Below are 16573 nucleotides of genomic sequence, written 5' to 3' on the forward strand. Positions count from 1 at the left end.
TTAAATTGATTGCAAAGGTAAGGGGCTTGGGTCTTTCCATCATTTTGTCTCACTTTCTGCAGTGTCTAAACATTCTGTTCTACTTGGTTCTTCAGTGCCACTGTGACTTTTCCCCATTTTTAAGGATGGAAATCCCTTCATAACAATCAAAGGACCAAGTGGGGAGAAGGGTTAACACCAATGCTTTATATACACATCTGGTTAATATGGCTAACACACGTTCAATGTCATTGTGTCAAAAGGGATAGCAATCCATGCTTTGGTTTAGTTTCTGTATCGATGTGGTATGTGTGGCAATGGCGGAATAACATTAAAAACTTGTTAACTATGATTGATGGTGATGGTCGTATTTGCTCGCTGTAACCAACTAATAGTTTCCTTCCCACATGCTAACGTTTTAGCATTTGTGGCACATATCCCATGCAAGTCATGGGCCTGATATTAGCATCTTTCGCATGTTCAAAAATCTAAAATTGACTTTGTTGAGCTTCACAATACATTTTTGATACTTTCAGATTTGGACATAACATACTTGGATTTGGGTCTTTTTAAGATTGCATTCATTACTGAAGCATAAAATTGTCATGATGGGAACTAGACTAGTTCAAATGCTTGGGTTGGCATTCTAGACAGGTCTGCTGTGATTGAATGTTAGTCCTGTTACCCAGTGAAAAGGAAATAAAAAGAACAGACTCAGTACAAGTTAATGAACTTTTTTATATCATACATACGACCGCTTGAATATAATACAAAGGGCTTGTCCATTTTGTATCTTTTTGTAACATCATATACACAGCAAGTATTGACTAGATCTTACAATCTGTGGACACAGGTACTTCCCCATGCCGTTTAATCTTAACAGTGCATGTCAGATGTCCTGTAACCAAACTATGTTGTCAATCACTCAAAATCAGACTGGGGGACAGAAAATAAAGGGTGGCAAGTAGGACAAAGCTTTTTATTTGAATGAAACAGGGAGCAGAGCAGAAATTATACTGAACACTTGGGAGTAAACGTTGGATGTTTGTTGACTGGTTATATGGTGACGATCATGGCTTTCACACACATGTATCAGTAGCCTGACTTCAAATGGACCCACGGTTGAAGCTTATGCCAATTTTAATGCAACTTAAATTAGTTCCTGTAATACGCACATCATTTCTTATGTATTTGTTATATATTAAAACACAGCTGTCATTCAGGTTCGTAGACATACACCCACACACTATACCCTGTCTATAATATTTAAGGTATGCATATCTATTGTCCTGTTTAAATTTAAACCCTACAAGTTTTGCATTTGTACTGGCATTGTCAACTACTTTGGCCTGGAAGCACTGTTACCCATTGACTAATATCACAGAATAACTTCCACTGCATGGTCTCCACATTGACTTAAATGTACTCAAAATACCATTAGGAAAAAAGTAGTGAGTTCTAAACTTCCTTTATTAAAAAAATATAAATATATACATAAATTCTATTTCAACTATTAAAATGGGGTTGAAAAGTAAACACCTGAAGCCTGTGTTGTCATGGACACCTTTCCTCTAGCTGTTGCCGCCCCGTTCCATTTGCAACTGGTACAAAACGTTGGCCAGTTCTCTCGTATCCTCTGGCATCACACGAGGAGACTGGAGTATGACGCTCCAGCAGACAGGGCTCACTTCTCACTCCATCCATCCCTACTAGTTTCCTTTTGGATTTAACACCCATGGTGAGAGCTTCAGTCAAACACGTGAATTTGAGCTCATTTAGAGCAGTACCCCATCTCCAAAACCATCTAAACATGTGGATGTGTACAGTGCTTCTGCTAGCTAGGTCAAATAGAGTTGCTTCAAAATTGAGGGGGGAAAAGCGGTACCATTTTAGCCACTACCATAAAGACTGCCAAAAGTCATTTTAAGGCAGCTTTACCCAGATAGATAGGCATGTTTGAAACAGCCTCTAAATCCCAGGTCTCAAATTGAAGGATTAATGCAGTTAACATTTTTTCCCTCTCGACTCATGAATACGAGGACTTGCCTCGACTCATAGCCACCATACTGATACTCCGGAACCCGCAGAGTAGCAACCAGCGTTGGCATCTATTGTCCCTCAAGTCCTTGATAACGGGAAAAAAAGTTATACCAATGAGAGATTGTTTTTGTCTTTTTGTCTTTTTTTGAGAACCTTACAACCAATTCTGTCGAGGATACAGCTAACAGTAAATGTATTGAGTTCAACAACAGTTCCAGTTTTGCTAAAGCAATAGATACAGCCATTTTTACTGACATTTAAAAAAGGTCTTGATACACCTTGTGTCAAAGTGCAGAACTGCTACATTATTTGTTACAGACATCTATGTGCTATAAAAAACAGCTTTGGTACAATAAATTATCAAAAGGGAAAATAAATCTTTGTAAAATTCACAGCATAATTGTGAGACAAATAAAATCAGTCACATAAAACTCTGCATGTTTTCATTTTCAAGAAGAACCGAAGACATTTGTGCAGAAGCTCTGTTGGAGGAACCACATGCTGAAGAAACAAAGCAAAGAAAAGCAAGTAAAAAGCAGGAAGGGACACAGTCGTAGCTAATTCCATCCATCTTGCAAAAACACCACTGTGAACTTGCAAGGCCCTGCAATCACTGGGCCTTGCAAGTCATACATTTTAGTTAAAGGCCTCTTAAATTAGCATTCTCAAAAACACCTTTTCTTCCTATTTTAAATTTTTAAAGATTTTTTTTTGTTTTTATCCATACTTCAAAAATACAGGAAAGCTATTTTCTCATTTAAACGATAATGTCCAGCTTCTTTCACCCACCCTCATTTCAGAGTCAAAAAAATCATAAGGCCAAAGGGTTATCTCAAAAAACTGCTACTGCCCGGACATCTGTACTTTAGTTTTGGGCAGGACCGGCCCTGGCTGCTGATCCCCAGTAGATCTCGTCAGTGTGACCCTGTTCCAGGGACCTGGTCAGGGCCCACCTTCACTGCTCTGGGGCCTCCCAGCTCTCTGCTGCCCAGCTGCACACATGTTGACCTCGGCTAGACAGCGCCGGCCCACAGTACGCATCGGCACCCATCTCAAACAGAGAAAGAGTGACACGGACAAACCCAGCGGGACAGAACCCCCCTGCATAATGCTTCATTCCTCTGCAACCCTACAGGTCTCACAACTCACAGGTGGAATTGCACAACTGAACAGAGAAAATCAAATGAGAACAAAAAGTACAAAAGATAAAATAATTCTTGCCAAAGACAGGGGGAAAAAGGCAAATGTGTGGATAGGAGTTGCTGGAAGTGTTATGGTACTGTAGCAATTTCTTTACTAAATAGCCGTTGGCAAAAGAGGGCCACGTAATTTTCTAACCACACACTTCTAAGCTCTCAGCTGACAATAACAAGGAATAATGCAAACCATGCAGTCAAGTGAGAGGTGAATGTGAAATGTATGGGTGTTTCAGTACTGTTGTGAAGTATGCAATGCGAGACAGTTTGTAGTAAAAATCTGTAATTCCCTGTGAACACTGAAAATGGTAAATCCAAAAATCCCATTTGAAAACCAAAGTAAATAGAGAAACCCAAGTGTGGCATGGGGAAGAGTAGTTGGAGAGATGGTGGGCTCTGCACTGTGGTAGCGGTGATAATCGCCCCTCTAATTATAAGCAGCTTTTTGATCTCTATGCACTTTTTTGTTGAAAAAAACACCACCTAAAAAAATACAAATAGAAAAAAACAAAAACATTCTCAGTTTAGTCATGAACTGGCGACAGAACTCTGCTGTACACAGACTCCCGCCATGGGCGACTCCTCCCTGTCTATGCCCTGTCTCATGCCCATGGGGTAGGTGGGGTGGCCCGCCATTCCAGTCTCTTGTCTGGGGTTGGAGAAGGCACCCAGTCCCATGGTCATGCTCCCATTCCTACCAAAGTCCAAGGCTGCGTTGGTGGGGAGCGGGCGCAACTGGTAGGCCTGGTTGCCCTGGGCCCCGGTGGAGGAGGAAGATGTGGAGGAGGAGGAGGCAGAGGAAGACAGGGAGGTCATGGACAGGTGGCCGTGCACCACCTCCATGGAGTTCTCCGTGGAGGCGCTGTTGGTGGGGGAGCGGTATAGGCGGGGCCGGGGCCGTGCTGGCAGGCCCTGTTGTCCATGAGGATGATGGTGTCCATGGTGATGGTGTCCGTGGTGATGGTGGTGATGGGTGGAGGAGATGTTGCCGGGGGCTAAAGGGTGGATGGCTTTGGGCGCCTGGGGAGGCACGTGGAAGGTGGTCTCCTGGACGGGATGGGTCTCCACCGTCACCGTCTGCACCCCTTCGCCACCAGCCCAGCCCACGGGGGGAGGGAACGGCTGCCTCGCCTAACGCACAACAACAACACAGTCAGTTTGAGTAACTAACAACTGATAAGAGGTCATTTAACTCTGTCTGAATAAACACACATATGTTATGAGAACCCAACACTTCCCCTGTGGCTATGGGACTCATCTAGCTCAAATGGTTGATGTAAAGGTTGTCAACCTGGGTTATAAGTTGGCCAGGAGCAATAGTGTATGTGTGTTTGTGTGACTTGCCTGTGGGCAGAGATTTTCGCAGTCCATGACCTGCACGGAGGCGCTGAAGTGACCTCCGCTGTGCCGGAGCTGATGCGTGGGGTCCGAGCGAGCCCGCCCACTGGTGCTTGTGCCAGATGACCCTCCTGCAGGAAAGATGCAAACAGAAGCAGGTTGACATTCAATTTTGAACGATGTTTTCAACAATGTTGAACCTTTGAGACAGTTCCATTCTGCCTGATGGCGCTGCACTACTGTACCTGAGCTGTTAGTTCATTGCTATCATTTCATCATGTCTGATCCAGGGTTTGAAATCCATTCCTGAGGGATTCCCAGTGTGCTGGGCTAGAACAAACAAAGTGAACACCCTGGGGTTCCCCCAGGATTGGACAGAGACACGGGTCTAACGTCATGCTAAAGCTTCAACATGAACACCCACTTCTCCTAGCAGTGTCGCGGCTGCAGTGCTCTCCCTACCTGAGCTGGAGGAGGTGCTGGAGGTGGTTCCCGAGGACTGGGACTGCTCCAGCGCTGGGCTGGTGGACACACTGCTGCTCGTATTGGTCCCCTCATCCGCCGTCTTCTTGAAGAAGCTATGCTGCAGAGCGTAGTAGGGCTGGATGCGGCTCTTGGGGTCGTAGTCCAGCATCCGCAGGATTAGGTCCTTGAACTTCAAGTAGTCGGCTACAGCGTGGCCAGACTCGCCTGCCCGCCGCCCCCCAGGACCCCCCGCCTCCACACCCAGGATGCTGTGCAGCTTCCGCGTACCCGGCGGCTTATACTGCACACACACACACACACAGAGAGAGCAGAAACTTTAGGAGGATGCATACTATTGCAAAGAAGAGTTATGACATCACAACACAACATAATTGACAGAGTGATTTGTTGAACTCACCCTTTTGCCATCTTTGGTCTTCTTTGCACCCCACGTACTGTCAGACATCTTCTCAAAGAACTTCCTGGCCTTGGGGGCCTGGTCTAATATGTAATTGGGAGGGACGCCCAGCACTTCCACTATTTTGTTCATTTGATCAATCTGAAAAATCAGGAAGACATGATTGAGAACAACATCTTAACCTCTTCGGGACTGTACTGGAGTTTTAAATTGCCTGTTCCTCAGAGTTTAAAAACCTTGATATTTTTTAAAATATACAAATATTGATAAAACATAGAAATAACATTTTTCAAAACTAAAACAACTCAAATAGGTGAAAAGTTGAGTCATGTCTACTACTAAAAAGTTAAAAAGCATCACAGCTCCCTCTGTTGGTCATTATAAGGTTCTCACTCCCTATGCCTGCCATCTTCATGATGGCAAAAACTGAAAATCTCTCATGAGCACAATAATGTTGCAGGACAGCATAATCTGACAAGTTATATCATCCCAAATAATGACTGCATCATTTCATTCCATAAATCCTACCTCGTTGGCCCCACTAAAGAGGGGCTCTCCGGTGTGCATCTCCACCAGGATGCAGCCCAGGGACCACATGTCAATGGCCAGGTCGTAAGGCATGCCCAGCAACACCTCTGGGGATCGGTAGAACCGACTCTGGATGTACTGGTAGATCTGAGTGATAAGAAAGGGGTCACGGCTGTTAGGACATGGCATTTATGTTCTCCTTTTGTAGGAGGTCAACTATAAAGACAAACAGATGGCAGGTTTTCAGCAGAAATAAAGTTTGTTAGCTACAGCGGTTGCTACAATTTGGTACTTATGTCATCATATGTGTAGGGTAGGCCATGTAATGTGCAATCTTTTCCACACAAATATGAATGAAAAATATTTGTTAATTTTCTTTCCACATCATACTCTACCAATCCATCTATCCAATAATAAATTAATCCATTAAATACAGAATCCATAGTGGGTCACAACAAGTGATGCACCGACATTACATTTTTGGCACATACCGATATATTCCTTGCCAAAAGAAAAACGATACCATTTTTTTAGCAGCCTTATAAGCATTCTAGTACAGTTAAATAGTTATCACACACACATGGACGCTGCGGTCTAAGGCACTGCATCTTTGTGCAAGAGGCGTCACTACAGGCCCTGGTTCGAATCCTGGCTGTATCACATTCGGCCGCGATTGGGGGTCCGATTAGGGCAACGCACAATTTGCCCAGCGTCGTCCGGGGTAGGCCGTCATTGTAAATAAGAATGTGTTCTTAGCTGACTTGCCTAGTTAAATAAAGGTTACACACACGCATGTCAAATAAGCTTGATGACCAATCAGGACATGAATATGACCGCACGTCACATAATAATTAAATGCATTTATTAATTTTTTATTTAGTTATTAGACATTGATTACACTAATCACTCGTATTTCGTATGTCACAACGATTCATCGATACGTATGCTATGACACTGGTAAAGTTGTCTAGCGCACCTACAGTGCTGGTCATAAAAAATAAACTAGCTAGCTCATGGATGCAAACAATGCTCTTCCCCAAAAACATAGCAAAACGACAACCTGTTTCAGTAGCTATAGTTACCTAGCTGTCATCATCTAAAATAACCCTAATTTATAAGACGGTTCTTATTTGATTAATGGTGGTCGGACCAATCTACAGTGGGGAGAACAAGTATTTGATACAAATCAAATCAAATCAAATTTATTTATATATCCCTTCGTACATCAGCTGATATCTCAAAGTGCTGTACAGAAACCCAGCCTAAAACCCCAAACAGCAAGCAATGCAGGTGTAGAAGCACGAGTTCACTGCTGATTTTGCAGGTTTTCTTACTTACAAAGCATGTAGATGTCTGTAATTTTTTATCATAGGTACACTTTAACTGTGAGAGACGGAATCTAAAACAAAAATCCAGAAAATCACATGGTATGATTTTTAGGTAATTAATTTGCATTTTATTGCATGACATAAGTATTTGATCACCTACCAACCAGTACCAACCAGTAAGAATTCCGGCTCTCACAGACCTGTTAGTTTTTCTTTAAGAAGCCCTCCTGTTCTCCACTCATTACCTGTATTAACTGCACCTGTTTGAACTCGTTACCTGTATAAAAGACACCTGTCCACACACTCAATCAAACAGACTCCAACCTCTCCACAATGGCCAAGACCAGAGAGCTGTGTAAGGACATCAGGGGTAAAATTGTAGACCTGCTCTGTGACCTGGGTGTCACAGAGTAGACTGATACCCCATTTCATTGTTTCACATTCCAACCTTGTTTAACATTATCTAATCTAAATATGGCATGATTCCACCAATTGTAACCTTCTGCATTACTTTTGCATTATTTTGAAGGCAAACCACAAATTCCACTCTTGTGCCTAATCCTTATTGTGGCTAGCTTCACAACACATAACACGGTCCGGTCGAGACTCACTAGCCAGATGAAGCTAGCTGGCTGCTTATTACGTTAGCTTTGGGTAGAAGCCCCAGAAGTTGCGGTCGAACAAATAATGCTTTATTACCAACGCGGTATTGTAAACACATCGTTCGTAGCCGGTGTTTGCTTGTTTAGACTTTTTTGTACAGCTTTGACAGGGCTACTGATAGTAGTGGTGGCACTTTGCTTGCACCTGCAAATTCAGAACACACAACATTCTATAATAGAACTGTTATTTGACACGTCAAGTGTATATTTTTTCACGCACAAAGACCCAAACGGCGTTCCATAGTATGCCTACTCCAGTAGGGCAACATGTGTTCCGGTGCTCAACCAGTCGGCGAAAGCCAACATCACCCATGACAGAGAACGGTTGATTGTCATGGGCAATGAACTCCATTATCGTGCCGTTAATGGATTTCCCCTTTGAGTTGTCTCAGTGAATGGTTCTTACTCTTTCAAATTACTTGTTGACTGCTCGATCCACACAGCATACATTGTGGGCTAGGTTAGGAATGCTGTGTTGCACGTGTAGCGCAACATTTTACGTGGAGTCATTACGTCATGTACCTACGTTACACAGGTATGCACGTCAGCTTTGACATCGGTTTTGCACATCGGGGTTAAACTAGATACCCGATGTTGGCATTTTTTAGCTAATATCGGAACGATTCTGATATGTTCACCGATATATCGTACATCCTTAGTCACAACAGTTTCATCCAATACTTTTTCTATGGCCTGTCAGTTCTAAAATTCACCACATGAACCAAGAAAAAACAACATCCTCATTTACCCACCCTCTGTCCCAGCTGACAGGAGCTGCCAAAGTCCACGATCTTGATGGCGCTCCTCTTGGGGTTGCACAATAGGATGTTCTCGGGCTTCAGGTCACAGTGGATGATGCTGAGCTCGGGGGTGGCCAGGAACAATAGAGCCGTGCACATCTGCTGGGCAAACTTGCGTGTGAGGTTGAGCGAGACGCCGCGGAAGTTGGTGTTCCGCAGCAGGTCGTACAGGTTGTAGGAGAGCATCTCAAACACCAAGCACAGGTGGCTCCGAAACATGAAGTGGCGCTTAAGGTGAACTGGAGGGAGAGGGAGAAGAGAGAGGAGATATGAGAGAGAAAAAGAGAGAAAGAGAGAAGAAAAAAAGACTAATGCGCATGTGTTGGTGAGATGGATTTGCACAAAATACTAGTGATGTTAAACATACACAAGGCAATTGGATACTCTTGTCATTGACAATGGGCCTGCTTCCCGGACACAGATTAAGCCTCATCCTGGAGTAAAACACATTTTCAAATGGGGTGTCACCCCCGAAAAATGCCCCAATGTGTCTATCAAGTAGATTGCGCACTAACAACAAGATGCCTTGGGGTCTTTCTGGTATTTCTATGGTAAATACTCCATCACAAAGTTGAACAGAGGTCAAGTGTATGTACAGTGCATTTGTAAATTATTCAGACCCCTTGAGTTTTTCCACATTTTTTCCACACAATCTTATTCTTATTTTAAAATAGATTTAAGGATTTCTTCCCCTCATCAATCTACACACAAACTCCATAAGGAAAAAGCAAAAACAGGTTTAAAACATTTTCTAGCAAATGTATTACAAATAAAAAAAGAAATACCTCACATAAGTATTAAGACCCTTTGTTATGAGACTTGAAATTGATCTCAGGTGCATCCTGTTTCCATTGATAATCTTCGAGATGTTTCTACAACTTGGAGTCCACCTGTGGTAAATTAAATTGATTGGACATGATTTGGAAAGGTATACACCTGTCTATATAAAGGCCCCATAGTTGACAGTGCATGTCAGAGCAAAAACCAAGCCATGAGGTCTAGGGAATTGTCAGTAGAGCTCCGAGACAGGATTGTATCGAGGCACAAATCTGGGGAAGGGTACCAAAACATTTCTGCAGCATTGAAGGTCCCCAAGAACACAGTGGCCTCCATCATTCTTAAATGGAAGAAGTTTGGAACCACCAAGACTCTTCCTAGAGCTGGCCACCCGGCCAATCTGATCGGGGGAGAAGAGCCTCGGCAGGCTGGTGACCAAGAACCGGATGGTCATGCTGACAGAGCTCCAGAGTTCCTCAGTGGAGATGGGAAAAACTTCCAGAAGGACAACCATCTCTGCAGCACTCCACCAAATCAGGCCTTTATAGTAGAGTGGCCAGACAGAAGCCACTCCTCCGTAATAGGCACATGGCAGCTCGCTTGGAGTTTGCCAAAAGGCACCTAAAAGACTCTCAGACCATGAGAAACAAGATTGTCCGGTCTGATGAAACCAAAATTGAACTCTTTGGCCTGAATGCCAAGAGTCACGTCTGGAGGAAACCTGGCACCATCCCTACGGTGAAGCATGGTGGTGGGCAGCATCATGCTGTCGGAATATTTTTCAGCGCCAAGGACTGGGAGACTAGTCATGCTCGAGGGAAAGATGAATGGAGCAAAGTACAGAGAGATCCTTGACGAAAACCTGCTCCAGAGCACTCAGGACTTACGACTGGGGCGAAGATTCACCTTCCAACAGGACAACAACCCTAAGCACACAGCAAAGACAACGCAGGAGTGGCTTCGGGACAAGTCTCTGAATGTCCTTGAGTGTCCCAGCCAGAGCCCGGACTTGAACCCGATCTAACATCTCTAGAGAGACCTGAAAATAGCTTTGCAGCGACGCTCCCCATCCAACCTGACAGAGATTGAGAGGATCTGCAGAGAAGAATGAGAGAAACTCCCCAAATACAGGTGTACCAAGCTTGTTGCGTCATACCCAAGAAGACTCAAGGCTGTAATCGCTGCCAAAGGTGTTTCAACAAAGTACTGAGTAAAGGGTCTGAATACTTAAGTAAATGTGATATTTTAGTTTTTTTTTAAATCAATTTGCAAAAATGTATAAAAACCTGTTTTTGCTTTGCCTTTATTGATATTGTGTATAGATTGATGAGGGGGAAAAAAACTTTCATCCATTTTAGAACAAGGCTGTAACCTAACAAAATGTGGAAAAAGTCAAGGGGTCTGAATACTTTGGTACCATCAGTGCTACCAATGATTTTCATTTTTTATTTAGAGCCCTGACCACCTAATGAATATGATCTCTTAGCTGGAGGTAAATAATGCATGAACGAGAGAAGAGGGAGAGAGAAAGGTGTATAGAAAGGTGTATAGAAAGAAGGGGAATCTGGCCTCACCTATGTAGTACTTCATCTCCGTGTCATGTTTGTTCATGAGCTCGAGGAGCCGCACTTCAATCTGGGCTTGATTTAGAAAAGCCTTCTTGTTCTTGATGATCTTAATTGCTACCCACTCCTGCTCAACACGGTCATATGCTTTTACAACCTGGAGAGAGGGGGAAGCCAAACACAAATCATCGTAAACACAATGAGCCGGGCGGAAATGCGTGCACTGAACACGGGGGGTGGGGTTCTGGTTAATCAAAGCCTCTTCAGTCTCAAACACACACACACACACACACACACACACACAGTGTGGACGTATGATTAAACACTCATGCATCGTTTTTTAAATCAAACATACGATTAAGCATTTCACTGTTATTCTACACCGGTTGTTTACGAAGCATGTGACAAATAAAATGTCATGTCAATCTTAATGACCATGTCTAGCCCATTAAAGACCTGGTGTGGTGGTGAGTGAAACAATACCAGGTGAGCTTGGAAACTGCTCCACTGGTGGTTGACAATACATTTCATAATGAGACTCACCTGTCCAAACGAGCCTTTGCCTATCAAGGAGTCGATCTCGTAGCGGTCCATCCATTTCTCCCCATTCTTGACGATGTAGTCGTAGTTATCGTCATCGTAGCCGTCGTTGAAGACCTTCCTCTCCTTTTTGTGACTGGAGTCGTCGCCCTGGCCCTGTTGGTGTCTCCGCTTCTTTTTTGCATAGTATACCTGCCGACAAAAAAAAGTGTTCCTACTAGATTACCCATCAGGTTGGTTGCTAAAAAGGTAGGCCCTAACCAACACTGTGCAGTACAAGTTGGAGATTGCATTGGATCTTGTAACTATTTCATTCAAATTTAAGAGGCTCAGTGCAGGCCTGATTCTACCTTCTTCAGGCCTGCCAGTTGTGTTGTCCACGAAAATGTTATGAAATCACAACAATTCTGAGTAGTGATCCATCCTTTTGTGTATGTGTGTACGCCCCCCCCCCTGGCCTTGAGCGACCAGAGTTCCAGGTACAGGTGTAGTGTGTGGCGGAGGGAGAGTGGTGGAACTTACCTCATTGATGCATTTGTAGGTTTTGATCAGGTCAATAGAGAGCTTCCTCAGGGGAGCCGAGGACGGGTCGCGAAAGCACTGGGGCATGCGCCTCTGTAACATGACAACATCAGGGGTCACCTTAAAACACAGACGCACCAAACACAGAGAACATCACCTTTTCAGAAACACAGACACACTCACCTTGTCTATCTCATCAAAACGATTCATTAGATCACCAGTCTTCAGCTACCTTCAAGTGCATCTGTTTTTATGTGGCAAATGTTGCTATTCATGATGTCATTTGTTCACCATACTGAAGTGGGAGGATTGACACACACATGGGGGAAATATACAGTAGGATTAAACTATCACGTAGGGAACTCAGTGGAGTGGACCTACATTTGAGCTTTGAGGGCCTGATATCAGAGACCCACACACGTGGGCAGCAGCCACTGTACACCGAGGTCATGGGCGTGTTTGACAGCCCCCCCACAGCTTATTTTGGTAACTGTCGCCAGTAATAAAATCAAGTGGAAAATCACACTGTTTATTATTAGTCCACTGTCCTGGACACGCAGGCCGTGATGTTCCCTGTACAATAAGAATAACCCCTCACACAGGGTCGGAATACATTTTGAGAAGTGCCCTTTGCTAGGAACAGAAAGGCCAACCACAAGCGGTGTTGTGTAAGGCAGGCACAGGCCACAGGGCTTGGGGTTAGCACCACTTTGTGTGCGAGGGGATGTTTTTGGTCTCTGTGTGTGTATTTATGTCAATGTGTGTGAGTATGAGTGCATGCTTATGTGTGTGTGTGTGTGTGTCGGTATGATTGTGTGCATCAGTGTGCGTGTAAGTGTACACGTGAATGACCGTGTGTTTTGTCTCTACCTGGCTGGTGATAGACTGCTGCGCCTGCTCGCTGTAGGGCAGAGCCGGCACAGACTTGTCAGTTGTCTGCTGGTGCCGCTCACTGTACTGCTGGTGTGAATGGGGCATGGGAGCAGCCATCTGAAGCCCAGCAGCGTTGAACGAAAACGAGGGGGCAAGCCGGACAGATGAAGGTTTGCATGCTGAAGTCTCTCCTCCTGAAAGAGAGGGACACCTTCTGATCAACACACATTCAATAGGTTCTCACAAGACCCCATTCTCAGTAATCTCATTGTGAACCCTTGCGACGTTGTTCCTTTAAATAAATAATACAACTTAAGAAATTATGTAATTGTGGTTGGAATAATCCGTGTTTGTATACTAGAGCAAGTATTTTTCCATCATTCTTTTACCAGTGATTATTCCATAGGCTACCATCAACAGACTTCCCATTTCTCAGAAAGTTGTACCCATTTCGGAAGATAGCATCCTACACGACCCAAAATGCATACATGAAAACATGCATCACCATAAACCTACCGACAAGAAAAAAAAACTACAAAAAGGACCATGGCAGGGAGATGATGTAATACCTGCACACTACTTCAACACATCCCTGCACGATGGCCAGAAAAAAAAAGAATCCCTTGTTCACCAGATATTAAGTGAATAATTGATTGGGGAAACTATTACAAAAGCCCCAAAGCTGATTAAAGAAATTCTGTAGCAAAGTGCTCCAGGGCAAAAAAGTACAAAGTCCCAAATAGCTAGCTGACAATTGCCAGTGCATTTAAAATGTCAATGAACTGTGAATGAATAATGGCACAGTTTTAGTTTTCTACAGCATCTTGAGTCTCATCTGGATTCATGGCATATGAGACCTTTGAAGGAAACGATATATTCCAGGAAATATTCTAAATATTGTAAAGATAGCTTTTGAAATTAAATCCTAAAATACGGAGAGTTGCTCCTTGGCCAGTGTCATGCAGGATGAAATCAGATCACAAAAAAGCAGCAGCACATGATGATGACGACAGAGTCTAATGTGTCCTACAGCACTGCGCGACTCTCTGGAGTCTTTGCTCCATCGCCCTCAGATCAGGTTCCATCCCAAACAGGAGGGACCCAGAGGACACAGCCATGCTTTTGTCACAAGGTTGCTCTCACCAACACTCCAGATGGTCTCTCAAATAGCTGGAGAGATTTGCCAGCAAAAAGTCAATGGAATGATTAGCAGTCAGTTACACGGCGAAATTAAACATAGCTAGGGCTCATGTGGAAAGGTTTGTGCATTAAGCTTTTTTAGTCAGGGTTACCAGAGGGGGGAGGGGGGGTAACCTTTGATCATGCTTGGTTAAATCAAAGAAGAGGGATGAGGGGAGCTGTGGAGGCTCTCAGTGAGTTGGACTCTCTCAGTCGGAGTTGTCTGCTGGCTAGTGACTCAGCATCAAGATGGGAGCATCAGCCGAACTCAGACCTGCCTGCCTTTTACCTACTCTTCCCCCTCCACCACCTCATCACACTGAGGGCTGGGAAACCGCTGCGTCACCACACACACAACTCATTCCCAAAAGCTGCTCTGGCAGAGTAGCCGAGAGAGAGAGAGAGAGAGGCAAAAAGAGAGCACAACGAGCTGCTGTCTGATGCTATAAACAGCAATCGGACATCACCTTTCCCCTTAAATCCCTGGGTAACGTCATCTTTCAACACATCACTCTGGATTATATTTTTCTAATCCCTGCTGCTGCAATTACTGTTCAGTTTCCCTGTTGCTGTAGTCAAGGAACTTAAAGAACTGCCAAAATACTCAAAATGAAAGATTGAGGCAGCGTTTCAAAAAGTGAAAGTAGGTTTAAAAAAGGTCATGCTTTTATCAAGTAGGCAATATTCTTTGACTAATGACTACAAAATCAAATCACATCTCCCGCAAGTAGCTTTCGAACAGAATAGTGCTTGGTGTGAACATTGCTTCATATTACCCCAACCATATTGTTAATTTTGTGTGTGTAGAGGGACCTTAAAAATTATATAATTGAAGAGTACAATCAATGACTGTGTTAGGGGTGGCCTAAAAACGGGCAGCTAGCGTCTATGCTAATGGTTAGCATTATCGCTAGGTAGCATTTTTCTATTTGCTTACACACACAAAAGTTAACAATGTGGTTGGGGTAATATGAAGCAATGTTCACACCCCACTATTCTGTTGGAAAGCTACTTGATTGTGTGAGGTGTAGTCATTATTCAGAAAGCATATTGCACAAATACTCATGATATGCTAAAATCATTATCAAACCGTAAATCCATCACTGTAATATCCCAAAAATATTTCACTTTGATTGACACGGGCACTAAACTGCTGTAATACTAAACCGCTGCCTACAAATCTACCATGAGAAGGTGGAGAGTCATGCAGATATTATGTAGCCTATGGTAGTGCGTATGGCCTAATACATCACCGGGCCAAGCTTCCTTCCATCCAGTACCTATTTTCTAGGCAGTGTCAGAGGAAGGCCCCACGGCTTTTGTGGCGTGATAGGTAACGATGCTTCGTGAGTGACTGTGGTTGATGTGTGCAGAGGGTTCGAGCCCAGGTTGGGGCGAGGAGAGGGAAGGAAGCTATACTGTTACATTCACATACAGGAAATGTGTGATTTTCCAAGTAGTGTTATTTAGCAGTCATTGAAGGCACAATCTGGGATACTTAATTTTGTGTAATGGTCATGTAAATTAACAACATATGCCCCCACACCACAACCTTAGTACAACTGTCTTACCCTATGATAACACAAAATATAAAATTGCATTTGTTGGCATACACCTACAGCTTTCAAATATGCTTAAAACAATTGTGTCGATCTCTGGGACAGTGGCAGGGCTCTGCTGCTGGGTTGACTAAGAAATATAGCTTTAAATACAGGCTTGAGTTACGAGTAGAATTACATTACACATATACACTGAGTATACAAAACATTAACAACACAAGGTGTCAAAAGCGTTCCACAGGAATGGTGGCCCATGTTGACGCCAATGCTTCCCATGTTGACTACAATGCTTCTCACAGTTCTCAAGTTGGCTGGATGTCCTTCTTGATACACACGGGAAACTGTTGAGCGTGAAAAAACCCTTAGCGTTGCGGTTCTTGACACAAACCAGTGCGCCTGGCACCTGCTACCATACCCCATTCAAAGGCACTTCAATCTTTTGTCTTGCCCAGTCACCCTCTGAATGGCACACATACACCATCCATGTCTCAGTTGTCTAAAGGCTTAAAAAACCTTCTTTAACCTGTCTCCTCCCCTTCATCAACACAGATTAAAGTGGATTTAAGAAATTACATCAATAAGGGATCATAGCTTTCACCTGGTCAGTCTCATGGAAACAACAGGCGTTCATAATGTTTTGTACACTCAGTGTATATCACAAGGTTACATTTTTAATATGATCAAAGCCAGCTAAAAATATGTGGCCTATTTTGTCATTAATTCAGATTACTTTTAAGGACTTCTGAGGTTCGGTAAATTCTCCCCAAAAATATTGGTGCTTTGACTGAACACTTTTCCAAATGA

General features: G+C 43.6%; 1 protein-coding gene across 6 annotated transcripts in view; it reads right to left on the minus strand.

Moving 5' to 3' along the window:
- Window positions 1-697: 697 nt before the first annotated feature.
- LOC112257951 (dual specificity tyrosine-phosphorylation-regulated kinase 1A) overlaps window positions 698-16573 on the minus strand; it is a 61489-nt gene continuing 45613 nt past the window's right edge. For 4 of the 6 annotated variants that reach the window (XM_024431905.2, XM_024431909.2, XM_024431911.2 and 1 more), the window contains 10 exons: window positions 13029-13225; window positions 12159-12278; window positions 11640-11828; window positions 11106-11253; window positions 8707-8993; window positions 5965-6111; window positions 5437-5577; window positions 5016-5319; window positions 4560-4684; window positions 698-4346 (listed from right to left, as the gene is read on the minus strand). In XM_024431905.2, coding sequence (XP_024287673.1) covers window positions 3744-4346; window positions 4560-4684; window positions 5016-5319; window positions 5437-5577; window positions 5965-6111; window positions 8707-8993; window positions 11106-11253; window positions 11640-11828; window positions 12159-12278; window positions 13029-13225 — 2261 coding nt within the window. In that variant the 3' untranslated portion in view covers window positions 698-3743. The remainder of the gene's footprint in view (window positions 4347-4559; window positions 4685-5015; window positions 5320-5436; window positions 5578-5964; window positions 6112-8706; window positions 8994-11105; window positions 11254-11639; window positions 11829-12158; window positions 12279-13028; window positions 13226-16573) is intronic. The other 2 variants (XM_024431907.2, XM_024431910.2) reach the window with 1 other exon arrangement.

This window comes from Oncorhynchus tshawytscha, linkage group LG09, assembly GCF_018296145.1.
Source record: "Oncorhynchus tshawytscha isolate Ot180627B linkage group LG09, Otsh_v2.0, whole genome shotgun sequence".
NCBI classification, from domain to species: domain Eukaryota; kingdom Metazoa; phylum Chordata; class Actinopteri; order Salmoniformes; family Salmonidae; genus Oncorhynchus; species Oncorhynchus tshawytscha.